Source organism: Pistacia vera, unplaced genomic scaffold, assembly GCF_008641045.1.
Source record: "Pistacia vera cultivar Batoury unplaced genomic scaffold, PisVer_v2 Contig567, whole genome shotgun sequence".
Classification (NCBI taxonomy): Eukaryota; Viridiplantae; Streptophyta; class Magnoliopsida; order Sapindales; family Anacardiaceae; genus Pistacia; species Pistacia vera.
Window position 1 is genome coordinate 890,547 of NW_022196409.1, and position 15,340 is coordinate 905,886.

Here is a 15,340-nt window from a genome sequence, read left to right on the forward strand (position 1 = left end):
AAAATATTAATGGTGGATTGATGGTATCCTCTTTATGTACAAATTCAAAGTCCCAAACCAGCAAGGCGACAACGGAAGTATACAGCAATTTACCAAAAAATACTCTTGTCTTTAATTATGTACCAAGAGAAACTTATAGATTAACATTGTCAAAGGGAGAGCGACATTTTCCCACGCAAGGTTTGATAAAATGACACTTTCCCACCTATCAAGTTTCAAAATGAAATGACATTTTCTTACCCTTCGTTAGGTTCTGTTAGTGTTTTTAATTAATATTTGACTGAAAAAACGAAAATATCCTTAAATAGTTTATTTCTTAATTAGTTTATTATAAATTAATATTAGTTAATTTAAAGTCTTTATTCGATTATTTATTAGTCCGGGTATAAAGATACATTTTTTTCTTTATTTATTTAATTAATTAGGAATATTGATTTTTTATGTTAATGAGTAAAAATGAAAAACATTATAAATAATAGTGATGTGATATTGATGACATTATAAATAAATATTAAGATTATTTAACTTTAAATAATTTTATAGCATTACTCCTAACTTTTTAGGTAAGGTTAACTATTTTTTTTTTTTTGAATTTTTTAAATTTGACTTTTTGGTTAATTAAAAAATAATAAAAAATTTATAAAGTAAAATATTTAAGGGTATTTTCGTATTTTTAGTAAAATATTAACGGAAAACATAATAGAACCTAACGAAGGGTGGGAAAGTGTCATTTTGAAACTTGATGGGTGGAAAAGGGTTGTTTTGTCAAACCTTGGGTGGGAACACGTCGTTCTCCCCATTGTCAAATGGGCCAAAGTGAGCCGAGGTGTACCTAAGCAAAGCCCCAAGTAACAACAACTCTTTTTGTTATATTGTGGGAGAACATGACTGAGTTGACTACCAAAAAGGAAATACAATGCGACCATTCAATTACTGCGCTGCCTGAAACTCAAAGTTGATAGCTGTCGTACCACACTCAGGAAGGCGTCGCTGAGTAGCATGAAAACAACGAGACATATATGACTTGAATCAGATGCATGACTCTCCATGTGACGGCGAGCTTGGTAGAAGCTTTGATTGCCGATGAAAGAGAGAAACGGCGGTCTAAACCATGAGTATCGACTTACTTCTGCCCATTACATTGATCAAGGTAGAAGAGATGCTCTCACATTTTTCCATTTTTTGATTACCTATACAAACAGTTGAATGTATTTTAGTGATGATTACTTCTCAATAAAACCTTGCAGATTCATGGCGACAAGTGAGTGTGATGCTGGTAACGATACAGTTCAATGAGAATCTTAACCCATCTTGTTGCACTTAGATCATTGGTTAGATATGAGGATACATTTGAGCCATAAGCCCAATAATAAAACATGAGCTTTCCTCATGTTCTTTACTGCTGGTTGGCGCAAAGTTGACTGCATATATAATGTCATAATTTGGTGTCGGCGAAGGTTTTAAGATAAAAGTAACCGTGGGAAGAATTAAGTTTACAAATTTTTCATAAAGGCTAAAAGTATTCAAGATAGTAAAGAAAGAGTATGTAATGAATTGTTTTCGCCATGTTAATGCGATGAAATTACTGTTGAATATTAAACTTGATTTTGGCTTTAGAATATTTTGGATTTATCAATTAAACTCATATAGATTATTAGCTTAATATTTTCTTTTAACTCAATGTAAAATGTATATTTAGTTCAAATAACATGACGTAATTAGAAAGATGTTGTAAAAGTATTTCATTTAAGCCCAGTAGAGGAGGTGACCTCTAGCCATTTTTGTATAAGCAAAATTTGAGAAACAATTGTTTCTCCCAAAACACTTATCTTCTCAATTCCTCCCAATTAGCTTTGAGCTAAAAGCTCAACTGTTGTGATTATCAGATTGTACATAGAGATATATTGATAATGGTTCTGTTGATATTTTTCTAAGAGATATACAAATCAATACAAATTATTAGTATTACCATATCGTGCAACATTAAAACCTGTACACCGCATAATACATTGAACAATCAATTGAAATTTAACATAATAATGATATTCAAGCAATTTTTCCAAGTGAGTACCTAGAGCTAGAAGGCAAGCCATGAAGGCCCTGACCCGTGAAAGATCTATTTCGACATTTTAGAGCAGGATTGGCCTGCATAAACAGATAATTTCCACTAAAAAGATCATTCATATGAACCTTCCCATCCTTTAACCTCTTCAAAATCTTACTACATGAAACTTTAACTCTAGAGAACAACTTTGGTCTTTTTCTCCTGAAAGTTCTCAACACCTGAATCCTAAGACTTGGTCGCTTCCTAAAATTGAACTTCCTAAACCTCGACCCGTTCCTACTTTTTCTGAAAGCCCTCTCTTCAGCTTCTTTTCCAAATTCTGCTTCATTTCTCAGTCTTTCATAAGAGAATTTTGGCATTGAAGCCATTTCAAAGGCAGAACTGGCAGCCTTTAAAGAAATGAGTGGTGATTTTTTTTCTCTACCTTCACGGGACCGGATGGTGGCCTTATTATCTCTTTTTGCTTTCTTATATGTAAGTGACGACAGTACAGAAAAAGTAGTTGATGGAATGTATTGAAGGCAACCAATGCAGGTGGAAATTGGAATTTGTAGGTAATGGTAGTTAGAATAAAATCCTACAATTGAATAATATCCACCAACCTTAATTAAGATAGAGAGTGGTTTGTTCATGATAATTAGCCTGAAGTTAATTAATTAAATAACGTCACGGATATCATCATCGTCAACCCTATAATTATGTGCTTAATTAGAGGGAGATCAGAGGTTTTAAGAACCTACTACCATGTTTATCTCGTTATGTGACGAAGACTAACCACCAAGAGAGAGATTAATTTGTCGGCAGCACTGTTGCTATCTTACCAAAATTTAATCTTACAACTGCTGAAAGAATATTTCTGAATTGAAGAGTTTTAATTTTCATCCGTAAACAGAATATTGCAGGCAGCTGAGAATGAATCTTCACTCGGCTTTCTTTTATCTTGAGATAGAATTAATGTGAATATAATAGAACTCTCAAGAATCATGCATGCATAAATGCAGCAATTGGTAGGTGACCCATTATTGAGTGATACTGATAACATACACACGTACGGTACTACTAGACCCACAAAATAAATGTTCAGTCTACCTTTTAGCTAATTAGTGTTCGGCATGGCGGTGAAAAGGATGGATTAAGTAATAATTTTTTTTGTTTGTTTCTTTTACATGACGCATTCATAATGTGAATTTTAACGGTATATATCAGCAAGCAGTACAACTTATTTAAAGTTAAGCACAATCTGATCATTGTCTTAGGAAGTATATGGAGAGACATCCTTACTACAAGCACTTAAGATACCATCAATGTAATTCTTCTTACAAAATGTTTTGCAACAGAACCCTAATTTCTTTACCCAAAATTAAAAAAGAAAATCCATTATTATAAAAGGGATCATGCAGGTTTGAACCTAACCCATTGGGATATGCTAGGAATTCCTCCATTAACAACTGTTAGCATGTAATAACCAGGAGGTGCAACATTAGAAGATGGAGGTGCCTCCAAATTTGCCCTCATCCAACCATCCTCCACCCTAACCAAACTTCTGCACCTCAGTTTTAACATCCTCTGATTCATTGAAACCGCGTGTGTAGTGAATGGTGGTGCATATGCAGTAAACTCAACCACATTGCTAGGTCTCCTTGCCAGCAAGAACTGAACACTGAACTTTTCTCCATATGTTACACCATAAGTGCTGTTATTATAGTTTATTGACACATTGGCAGGCCTCTGGGTATCATATTGCTCGTCCATATATGGGGGGACGAATGCTTGTAACCTTAGTTCAGTTGGGTAGGTCACATTTGTGAAAGTGTACCTATTGTTAGGATTACCGCCGGCGACTAAGATCCTACCATCAGGTAAAAGTGTAGCGGATGAGTGATACATTCTAGCTATTTTAGTGGCTCTAAGGACTGAAAATCTTTTGCCTAGTATTTGCTTTGGCTTGTAGAGGTATGGTTGAAGAGAGGGGCTTGCTGCTTTGCCATATCCTGCACAACCACGTTTTGCACCATTGATTATCAGGATCTGCCCAGTTGGAAGAATCAACATGTCGTTCATGAGACGGGGACCGGGCATGTTTTCCATATTCCATTTGTGTCTGTTGCCTGAGATCACCATTCTCCCACAAGAGCGAAGTCCGTTCAAGAATCTCCCTTGTTCTGCGGTTCTGTAAGCTCCCGAGGCTGCACCTCCACACACCATGACTTCCACATTTTGGAAATTGTTTGTGTAGTCCAAAGGGAGAATTACAGATGAGCCTGAGCTTGGATAGTTTCTTGCACCATCGCCGGGAATCCGAGGGAAAGTTTTGACCACCTGGTTCATTCTATAATTGAAAAGTATTGATTCCCGATTGGCAAAAATAAACAAATTGCCATCCGAAACGAGGTGGAGGAAGGGATAGAGGTTATTTCCTCTGGAATGCCTGTCATTAGTGTGGTGTAAGAATGGAAGATCAATGGACGTGTCTCTAGAAGACGGTTTGGGAACAAATTCATAAGTGAAGACCCCCCTTCCTCCTACAACCATTACCCGATCATTCTCAGGTAGTATTTGAGTTGAAGAATACCAGCGTTCATCATGTAATGCCCGCTTGGATTGCTTCCAATCGCAACGGCTTCTTTTACAAGGCCTAAAGTATCGAATCCTTCGTGAACCACTGCCATATCCACCAGTTTGTATGAGCGTCCCATTGCTTAAAAAAGCAGCCGAAGAGCACCAGGGATCGGTATCAAGTCTTAGAGGCCTAATGCTGTTGTCTGAAATGCTGTACTCAACAGAATGAGCATAGCAAGACCAGTCTTCTAAGTCATCACGGTTGCCTCTGCACTTTGCTCCATTATATCGCCGGCGAAGTCTGTACCCAGACTGGCCTGCTCCCGTTTGGTCAAATATTATGACAGCATTGTGGTGAGTTAATGCCATATGCATAGCTACCACCCCAGTGTTGTTTAGAAGGAGCTGCCATCTTCCTTTGCCCCCTTCCGACGACCCCGCAGCTACACCAAAACCAACAAAATTCAATAACAAGAAGAGGGTCGTGATCATGAATTTGATAATTAAAAGCAAGTTTTCCTTCTTCGCCATGGTTGTGAGAGACGGATTTGTTTTTGTGAACTTTAATTTATATTAGCTTGGTTTGGTTAAAGATGATTCGGTAGCCATCCATGCATTCAAGAGGCATGACTACAACTAGTCAGGTTAAATTCAGGTGTAACTCATAAACATATAAAATTAAATAAAAAAAATTAACCAGTCTTTTTGCGAGCAAACTATAACTAGAAGCAGAGTGAAGCTTTGTGCGAACGCAATTAAGTAACACGCCTGTCTTGCAAAGAAAGTAAAGGTGAAGCTTTGTGTGCATCCTCTCACGGGTTTATGCATGAGGCTGTAATTTGACGAACGTAGTGGAAGTTGTGAATTGCTTGGCTCTGATGCCATAATATTTGAGCATAATGTTACCAACGTAACCCCAAAAATTAAGCAAAAGAAAACTTTATTGTATTCCCCAAAAAATTGAAAATTCGAATCATTTCATATAGAAACTGGTTACTATGTCTTGCTTTGAGTATAAAATTAAGGTATGAATACTATAATTAATAAAGATTGACTTACAACTTAATCTCACAAACTCTCTCTCATAATCTCAACATAACAACTTGCAATTGATTGATTCGCAATTGATCAAATAAGAAAATTCATCAAAATCCAATTGCGAGCTACCACGTCGGGATTGTGAGAGAAAGTTTGTGGGATTAAGTTATAAATGTAATTTTGCCCTACTATAATACATTACAATATAGTCACTGCACAAACATCCACACCTCGTTAAGAGCATAATAGGCATTCTTAGGAAAGGACACTCAATTCGACTGAAAGTTTTGACTCTTGAAATTCATTTCTTATAAAGCAGCTATTACAAAGTTGCTTTTACAATCTATGTGGCATCCTTAAATTTGGCTAAAACCGAAAGGAAAATGAGACTAAAAAAATTCAAACTAGGTCTGCTATGTGATTAACACGAGGAGTAGGTTATGAATGAACAAATTAAAAGATAGGGAACTTATAACATGTATGATTTGTAATCCAATATAACAGTTAAAACCCACCACCAAAGCGATGTAGTCCAATTAAACATACCTGATGTACATCCAACGATTATTTAGCTGATAATAACTTTATACTGCTCATTAAATTGACAAATGAGACATCCAAAAGATCTCGATGAGAAAACAAAAGCCAGAACTATGTACATACCATCATAGGAGATCTGATATGGAAGCCAGACAATCCAACATCTAAGTCCTTGCCCAAAAAGGGACTTGTAAATAACTTANGAAATTCATTTCTTATAAAGCAGCTATTACAAAGTTGCTTTTACTATCTATGTGGCATCCTTAAATTTGGCTAAAACCGAAAGGAAAATGAGACTAAAAAAATTCAAACTAGGTCTGCTATGTGATTAACACGAGGAGTAGGTTATGAATGAACAAATTAAAAGATAGGGAACTTATAACATGTATGATTTGTAATCCAATATAACAGTTAAAACCCACCACCAAAGCGATTTAGTTCAATTAAACATACTTGATGTACATCCAACGATTATTTAGCTGATAATAACTTTATACTGCTCATTAAATTGACAAATGATACATCCAAAAAATCTCGATGAGAAAACAAAAGCCAGAACTATGTACATACCATCATAGGAGATCTGATATGGAAGCCAGACAATCCAACATCTAAGTCCTTGCCCAAAAAGGGACTTGTAAATAACTTATACTCTTTGTAATGCTATTTAATAGAGTTTTATTCTTGTTTGGATGTTGCTCCTGCAAATGGGGCATAATTGAAGATCTTGTCCACACTCACAGCAAGTCTGTAAATCCATAAGTCTTGTAAATATATTTCACTAACTACTCCCAGTAAACACAAGCAGAAAAATGCATAGAAATGTTACCTGATGTCCGCAACCAAAAGCCATATCCTTAGGATTGCTAATGCAAATAGGGCAAACCTGTCAAATCACATGAAAGTTCAAAGGCTATTTAATTGCTTGAAAAATTAATGATAATCAAGTTTTCTTTCAATGGCATCTGCAGTTCACTTTCTATTATTCTATTATGTCGCAATCATGCTACTCAAAAGCCCTAGTATCAAGACTGAAAGTTCATCGGTTTTATATGAAAAGATCAAAAGGAGGTTAGAGGGAAAATATGAGAAGAATTCAAATACATGATTGTCAGATGCAGAACTTGCAGATGGAGCTGTGCCAAAAGTTGTATCATGTCTACCCGAAGGTGCACTTGGACGAAAAATAGTTGACCGAGGAGTTTTTGGGGTGCCGAAAGAAGCTGAACCATATTGAGGTGGGGGAAGGGAAACCCTGTCAATACCCTTCCCTCTCCGACCACTGATTGGCACGAAAAGAAAACAAATAGCAATTAAATTCAGCCCATTGCCATGGTAGTGAAATTCCCACGAGCTTAATTTAGAACACTAAGATTATTACCCCAACAAATTAAGTTCTAGTGTTGCTTTATACTGAGACGGTATCTCCATTAAGGCTCCAAGAGCAAACTCAGCTTCTTTTCTGGACCGGTCAACATTCTTTGCCATAATTTCTGTAAAATTCACAAACTGCAGAAGGAAAAATAATTTTTCAAAGCAAACAGAAGAGCCCATACAAGGTACAAACTTGAAGAAACTGGAAAACTAGTTGCGATCTGGATATACTTGCCTGAAAATTATCAAACCCTCGAGCAGGTATGTTATCATCAAATTCCCTCATCATGTCCCATGGCCCATCCCCAACACCAACTAATATAATGGATAACGGGTACTCACTGCAAATTAGCAAAAATGTCAGAAAATTTGGTCTAGAAAAGAAAAGTTGGAAACATATAATCTAAACATTCACCTCGCTTTCACAATAGCTTCAACAGTTTTTTTTTCCTGTGGGCTTAGTTGATTACGCTCAGTATCAACACTCCTTGTCACCTGTAAACCCATAGTGGAATTAATATACATGCAGAGATTAAAGTCACAATACAATGGTATGGCAAGGATGCACAAACTGATAGTTGACATGCCAGGATGGTGATGTAGTCGCATGTTTCACTCAGCACCACTAAGTTTTGGCTAACATATTGATATTTGTAACTACTTGCACCAAAGCAATTGGTGGTTTTGTGGCAATATACTAATTCTACCTCAATAGTTCAATGCCAAGGCTCATATAGCTGTGGTACAAAAATTTGTGCAGCCAGTTACACAGCCAGCCAGTTACTTTAAGGGTACAACCAGCCCCAAACCCCAATTTTTTATTTTTGGGAAAAAATAAATGGAAAAGAAACTATGTTACAGATTTAATAGATAATGGGTATTTATGTAAAATTTTGGACATGAATTTCACACAGTCAAATGTACCTGTCCATCAGCTATTATCAGTAAAACATGGTACTGGCCACCACTTTGCTCAACAATAGTGATAGCCATTTCAATAATAGGGGCAAATGATGTTGGTCCTGTAAAGAAAAGATAAGGTGAAAAGAAAAATGAAACAACATATCAGCAAAAGAAAAAAAGTTGGATACAATAAGAAATAATTGAATCAAACTGCAACCTGCAAGTCTTAGGCCAGGGACCAATTCTCGATATCGTCTCAATACTTCTTCAAATCCATTACAAAACTTCTCATCTGGATAGAAACTGAATACTTCTTGATCATGTGTTGACGCTGCCAGTTCACAGTAGCAGTTTAAATCAATTAACTAGGAAAAAATATTACAAAAATCCAATGCCAAACCACTTCAAAAAGAATACCATCTCCAAATCCAAAACATGGAATTAAATTGTCTTCATCAAAGGAAGACAATGTTTTTCCAATAATAGATATTGCCTGCTCGTAGGGATTTTGATCATCTCCAATATGATGTAGACTTCTCCTCTGGAATGACCTTGCACCTAATATCAAACCAAGTTGAGCATGTTTTACAATAAGTAAAAAAAGAATTTCAATGCATTTTAACAAGGTCAAACCTGTCCACTCATTGCTCTTTGTGAAATCAATACCAACAATGAGATTTGAAGACTCCAGGCCAGCACGTGCAAGTGCTTCAGTAACCTGTGGATACAAAAGAGTTCCAAGAAAAAGTCATTTTGGTCACAAACAAAAGAAGTAAAATTGAAATCAGCATCACTGATAAAAGTCCAGCATGAAGTAACAACTTTCAAATTCATCCTATTTCTAAGGAAGGGTGACATGAAGAAATGGATTTATGTATGGCCAAGCAATTAATTAAATGTTCTCCTGGAACAAACATCAATAGGCCACAACATGGTGAATGTAACAAGAACAACAAAATTAGTACATTTAACAGTAAACCTACTTATCTCCTAACCTATGTAATTAACTATTTCATAAAAAAATTTACCTCATTTGTTTAGATTTGCGCCTATTCTCCACGAAAGGTAAATAAATACATAACGCAGAAATTGATGTCTTCAATACCAATAAGGCAGTTGCCATGAGATGCCCAATGCTTCATTATCTCATCCAAAGAAAACATATGTGCTTGATAGTAAATAAACCAATAAAATGTATAAGAAAACTATCAAAATGTTTAGGGTACTAACTCCACAGTCAATGACAAAAGGGCAATGTACAGTAATAGCAGTTCAGATGTCCAAGGTTGTCCAAAAGCCTACTAATTTCAACATCCATATGTCTATTCATAGTCAACAGGAATAGAATATGCATTGTATGTAGTTTGAACATCATTTAGTCCATGCAAAAGTGCCCCATTGCTGGTCCAAACAACAAATACCAGCTAAGAGACAAAACATGGTTTTGAAAAGTTATTCCAACAACACAGTAAGTTATTTTTACAGGATAACTCTAAATATTAGTGCACATCAACTAGAAAAATTCAGTTCAGGGATACTGAGGGATTGAAATGTTGATTTGCAATAATTTTAACGCTTAGCACAAAAAAACTAAGGCTGAAACGAACAATATCACTAATAATATATTATAATTGCCACCTGCTGTAGTGAACATTTATTTGAGTGTCCTCAGCCAAAAATTTGACCCAGCACCAAATCCAGTATCCAAACTATTTTCAAATGACCAGTCTCTGACTCTCTAAAACAATGGGAAAACCACTCATCACTACAGCAAGCCAGATTAATGCCTGACCACTGAAAGAAACCAACTACTAATGAACAAATCAGAGTCAAATCATAATTATACTTACTTACAGCAATACTAAGAGCTCTACTAACTCTTTGCTGATAGTTACATCACTAACAACAACTAAGATTCCAATGCACTCTCAGTTCCTTAATACATGCTGTCAAGAAGCTTACAGATTATTATAACAGTAATAACAAATGGAGATCCTCAATTTTACAACATAAGGAAAAACAAAATGTCAAATGGACTTTTCATGTCAATAACTTTAAAGTCAGAAATGGCATTAAAGCGTAAAAAATCATCCTTAATGAAATGTGATAAAGTGGACTTGGGTAGAACTCACTCCCAAAAGCTAGCTCCAAGAAGGAGGGAGCCCAATTACTTATATACACCATAACAGCCCATTATTGGGACGATGTGGGACAAATTCAACTTCTAACACCCTCCCTCACGCTCGGCGTGCAAGGCCGGGGTCTAAACCCATCATCGCCCCAACCAAAGAGGGGAGAGAAACAAACGTGGCTCTGATACCATGATAAAGTGGGTTTGGGTAGAACTCACTCCCAAAAGCTAGCTCCAAGAAGGAGGGAGCCCAATCATTTATATATACCATAACAGCCCACTATTGGGGCAATGTGGGACAAATTCAACTTCTAAAAAAATGGATCCTTAGAACACTTCCCAGAATGAGTATTATGTGCACTCTGAATGGAAATAGCCTATATTGTTCATATCTAGCAAATACAAATTTAGATATGCCAAGAAACAAAGAATATTATCTAACCTGCTCAAGGCTATTGTAATCATCATTTATCTTTGAATATTTCCTCTCCAATTTCCTTTTTGACTCAGAGGCCTGACCATAGTTGTTTTGAGGGGGCGCATAATGCTGCTGCGGCACATAATCTTGGTTTGGTTGAGCATACGGTTGAGCATATGGTGGTGGTGGATAGTTGTGATGACTCCATGAATGTGAACTAGATCCGAAAGAAGACTGTCGAGAACTTGTTCGTTTTGAAAGTATCCCACCCATCAACTCTTTGACTGACAGATATTCTGAAATATCAAGCAAATGTAAACATAATTAAGAGAGATTATCTGAAAGGACCTTTTGAAGCAGATTCAACACCATGAAAACACAAGCCGAACAGAAATGAAAATCTCAACGACGCAATCTACCACATAATTTAATGACAACAAAAGTAATTGAAAACTACTTAATCATCTTATATCAATATAAATGTCGTTTTTTAATATTAAAATGCATTGCTCCCTCATCGAAAATTCAAGGTTCAGAAAACTTTTTAATTTACAGTTAGTCAAAATGTGGGGACACGAAGGAAAAAAAATGACAATTGGATTTAGACATTGCAAGAAATTAAAGACAAGAAACGAGACCATTAGAAGCGAAATCAGCTATGTATAATAACGATACAGCATCTTAATGCCACAATTTACGCAATATAAACTCCAAAAAGTTTGTACATTTAATCAAAGCTTTGCAAAGTTTGGTCATCGAGCAGTTACTGCAAATAACAGTAGATAAAATTTTGGTTACTTAGTCCTTACATAACCTAACAATGCATTTCCTCTAACTTCGATAATACCCATGATGTTTAACTCCAAATTCAACAAGAATATTGAATACCCAACTAAGCTTCTCATGAGTTCAGATCTTCACCACCATTTCGGCATTTCCAACAAAAAAATAATAATAATAAAAAAAGAAAAAAGAAAAAGCAATGAAAGTTGAAATAAACACACTTGTTAAAACAGAGGAAACGGAAAGGGAAAATCTAAGTGTATTGTAGATAAATATAAGTTGAGATAGACATACCTTAGTGAAATTTTGTAAGGTTCTGCAACAAGGGTAAAGAGTTGAGAGTGGGTGTCAATGGGCGGAAATAGCCATGTCAAAGTGGTGTCGTGATATATTAAAAAGTAGGTAAAAGTAACCGGTGTAGGCTGTTTCGAGGAAGTTTCGTTTGATTTGCATAATCCATAATTTTGATTTTTGAGTGTTTCTGTCTTTGTCCACGCGAAACTGACACCCGTAATCCAGTTGTCTCTTCTAGTCTTCTCCTTCCTTTGGCCCATAATTTATGTATTAAGCTATCATGTCTTATAATAAAGTATTTAATTATTTATATAATATATGGTTTTATTACTTTCTTAGATAATGATTTTCAGAAAATTGTAAATAATCCTTTTAACCTTAGATTCCAAGACTTTTATTGGGTCGAAATAGTATGAAAAATAATTGTTAGAACATAAAAAGATAATTAACATTGGCGAGGAATATAGAGTTTGGACGTGGTCAATTTCGTTTCTTTTAATGAAAATTTAGACAGACGTCAAAATTGATTGGAATCAATGAAAAGAATCTTTGATTAAATTATCAATTATTAATAGATTTTATTGTGGCTGTCATTTTCTTCCTCCTTTTACAACTTTATCATGAAAGGATCATATTCCAGAACCAGAACCCCACTGGATAATGGAATGACTAGGGCTTCGTTTGGTTCACAATTTTGTGCTTTTGGGAAAAGTTTTTTAAAAAAAGTTAAAAAAAAATTGAATTGGGAGGTATTACAATGTAGGATTTATAAATTATAAAATAACCCCTATGTTTGTTTATTTACAAAACACCCCCTATAATAAAACATTAAAAGTTAACAAAAACACCCCAAACCCACCCTCAAATACGGACAGCCGACCACCACCACCGGAGGGTGGACGGATTTGTAGTATCGACGCATGACCGGTTGGATCTTGCCGTTCGTGTGCCGATATGGCTGGCAAAGGTCAGATCTACGGCTAGATTTGGCCATTGACGGCCAGATCTGGCCGTATTTGCTCGTCAACGACAGCCAACAAATGGTCGTCGTTTATGGTCAACGACGACTATTTGTTGGCTGTCGTTACCGACTGGTTAGGGCCAAAGATCTGGCTTTTTTCGGCTAGATCAACCGTGGATCTGGCCAGAAAAGGCTAGATCGGTGCAGCCGGTAGTGCGCCATCCTACCAGATTCCGACCATTTTCTGGCGGTGGTGGCCAGAATCTAGTAAATGTGGATTGTTTGGGTGTTTTTACAATTTTAAAAAAAATATTTAGGGGTATCTAATTAAATTAAAAAATTTAGAGGGTTTAAAAAAAGTTGAATAATATTGAGAGTAGTATTCTCAAAAACCAGAGTTTTTAGGTATTTTACTGTTTAACTTTTTTTGGAATACTAAAAGTAGTATTCCCAAAATGCGACCAAACAAAACCTAGGTGCCGCCTACAATGTATACTGTACGTATTATAATAAAGTTGCAGCTAAGTCTTTATTGATAATTCCAGCGGTTTGAAGCTCAAGCTCAAGGAGGTCTTATCACCGCTTACTATTTTAATCAATAAGAATTTTATTTTACTATATACGCCAGAAGATTGAAAATTAATAATACTCAAGTAAAATTCTCATTCAAGAATTAGAAAAATGGCTCATTCCAATTAATTTATCATTACAAGCTCCCAGATTCCTTAAGAGGAACTTTTTGTGCATTGTTACCCCACTCTTTCTTCCATATCCAAATCTTCAATTCTCATCCCTTGTGGCAATTTCCACTCAAAACGATACAGCAATTGCAAGTGCAAGCTCAATTATTGAGATGCCAAGATTCATTCCGGGACACTCTACCCCAAATGGTATACATAATGCTACAGACATCAGATTGTACATCGAATACGTGTCACGTGCTCAAACCAGCCATGTATCATATTAACAATATTTTGTGAGTGAACACCGTTTATCAACTATGGATGGCCGTTCATTGTTATTGGATGAGATCCATTTATAGACGAGTCCATTACTATAGACGGGAGTCCATTTACTAACGTGTGCACCTATAATGGACGCCTGCATAGTTTAAATTTAAAAAATTTGAAATCAAAAATCATGGACTCCCGTCCTATTCAACGGACGAGGGTCCATACTAAATAGGTGCCCACATAGATGACATCCATCCTAATTTAAATTAAAAACATATTTAAAATAAAAGTAATGGACGCCGTCCATATATTATGGATGGAGTCATACTGAACGGACGGTGTTCACCTTTAATGGACGCCCATCAAAACTTTAAATTAAAAAAAAAAAAAAATTATAAACAAATTTAGGATGCTCGTTCATATGTTATGGACAGACGTCTCTGAATAATGACGGGTGTTCACATATAACGGACGCTCGTATAATTTAAATAAAAATAATAATAAAACAAAATTTATGGACGACGTCCCTATTAGAAAAATAGTATATCTTCTCTTCAAACTCTTATTCCTCATCCACTCTCATGTCATCCAGGCTTTCAGTTTGGTTTTTTAGTAATCCAAATAGGAAAAAAAAAAAAAAAAAAGGATGAGCTACCCGGATGAAGCCTTCCGAGCGGGTTGGGTTGGTCCAACCAAGAAAGTCAGGGGAAAGCTAGGGGAGAAAGATGAAGATGCACAAACGCGAAAGGAAGAAGGTTGTTCAATTCAGTTTTCTGGTTCGTAAACATTTTGTAATATAATAATGAAGGCCCGTCCATATAATATGGATGGGTGTCCATACGCAAATAAAATGTTTTTTTAATTTACATAATTTGTTTTTCAATTGGTAAAAACCATTAGCTTGTCTAATAAGCTTCTCCAAAATAAGCGCCAAAATTTTTACACGAAAAAAAATAAAATAAAATAACTTCATTTTAAACCTATTACCTTTCGCTTCATTGTTCCCATCTTTTCTTCGCATCTGCGTGTTATATTTAGTGTTGTACCAGTTTCTTCCTCAACAGCCGCAACCGGTTTCTTCCTCAACAGCCGCAACCGGTTTCTTCCTCAACAGCCAACAAGCAGCTACTATGGCAAGAAAGAAAGCTACTAATTTTTCATGAAACAATCGTTTAGGGTGGAAAGGGATAAATTTTTTTCAGATTAGAAAGATTTGTTTAATTTATGCATTTATTTAGTTTTGTATTATATTTTGGATTGAATATATTTTACAATAGAAAATAACTGATAGAGAATATTTTTTGGCGATTGTTGTGAATCA

The 15,340-nt window shown here is 35.7% G+C and overlaps 2 protein-coding genes across 3 annotated transcripts; both read right to left on the reverse strand.

Annotated features, from left to right (window-relative positions):
* Positions 1 to 3,358: 3,358 nt before the first annotated feature.
* On the reverse strand, positions 3,359 to 5,155 carry LOC116108692 (aldehyde oxidase GLOX-like). Its single transcript, XM_031394930.1, has one exon. It carries the CDS (start codon positions 5,153 to 5,155, stop codon positions 3,458 to 3,460), a length of 1,698 nt encoding a protein of 565 aa, XP_031250790.1. The 3' UTR covers positions 3,359 to 3,457.
* Positions 5,156 to 6,300: 1,145 nt separating this feature from the next.
* LOC116108630 (E3 ubiquitin-protein ligase RGLG2-like) lies at positions 6,301 to 12,274 on the reverse strand. Of its 2 annotated transcripts, XR_004124661.1 has the most exons (13): positions 12,106 to 12,274; positions 11,053 to 11,324; positions 9,113 to 9,197; positions 8,897 to 9,037; positions 8,697 to 8,810; positions 8,501 to 8,598; positions 7,992 to 8,071; positions 7,812 to 7,917; positions 7,584 to 7,711; positions 7,307 to 7,484; positions 7,032 to 7,088; positions 6,814 to 6,950; positions 6,301 to 6,366 (listed from the first exon to the last, which is right to left on the reverse strand). XR_004124661.1 is itself a non-coding variant. In XM_031394876.1 (12 exons), exons 2-12 carry the CDS (start codon positions 11,299 to 11,301, stop codon positions 6,870 to 6,872), a joined length of 1,317 nt encoding a protein of 438 aa, XP_031250736.1. In that variant the 5' UTR covers positions 11,302 to 11,324; positions 12,106 to 12,274; the 3' UTR covers positions 6,608 to 6,869. The 2 variants fall into 2 exon arrangements, 1 of the variants encoding a protein (XP_031250736.1); XM_031394876.1 differs by lacking the exon at positions 6,301 to 6,366 and having other exon boundaries at positions 6,608 to 6,950.
* Positions 12,275 to 15,340: the final 3,066 nt, after the last annotated feature.

What these genes read in the sequence shown, in the direction of transcription:
- LOC116108692 (XM_031394930.1), bottom strand. Translation starts at nt 5,155, where the DNA reads ATGGCGAAGAAGGAAAACTTGCTTTTAATTATCAAATTCATGATCACG.
- LOC116108630 (XM_031394876.1), bottom strand. Translation starts at nt 11,301, where the DNA reads ATGGGTGGGATACTTTCAAAACGAACAAGTTCTCGACAGTCTTCTTTC. An exon ending in TGATAATAGCTGATGGACAG is followed by an intron (nt 8,072 to 8,500) that starts GTACATTTGACT and finishes ATGGGTTTACAG; the next exon opens with GTGACAAGGAGTGTTGATAC. An exon ending in CTTTTGGTTGCGGACATCAG is followed by an intron (nt 6,951 to 7,031) that starts GTAACATTTCTA and finishes ATGGATTTACAG; the next exon opens with ACTTGCTGTGAGTGTGGACA.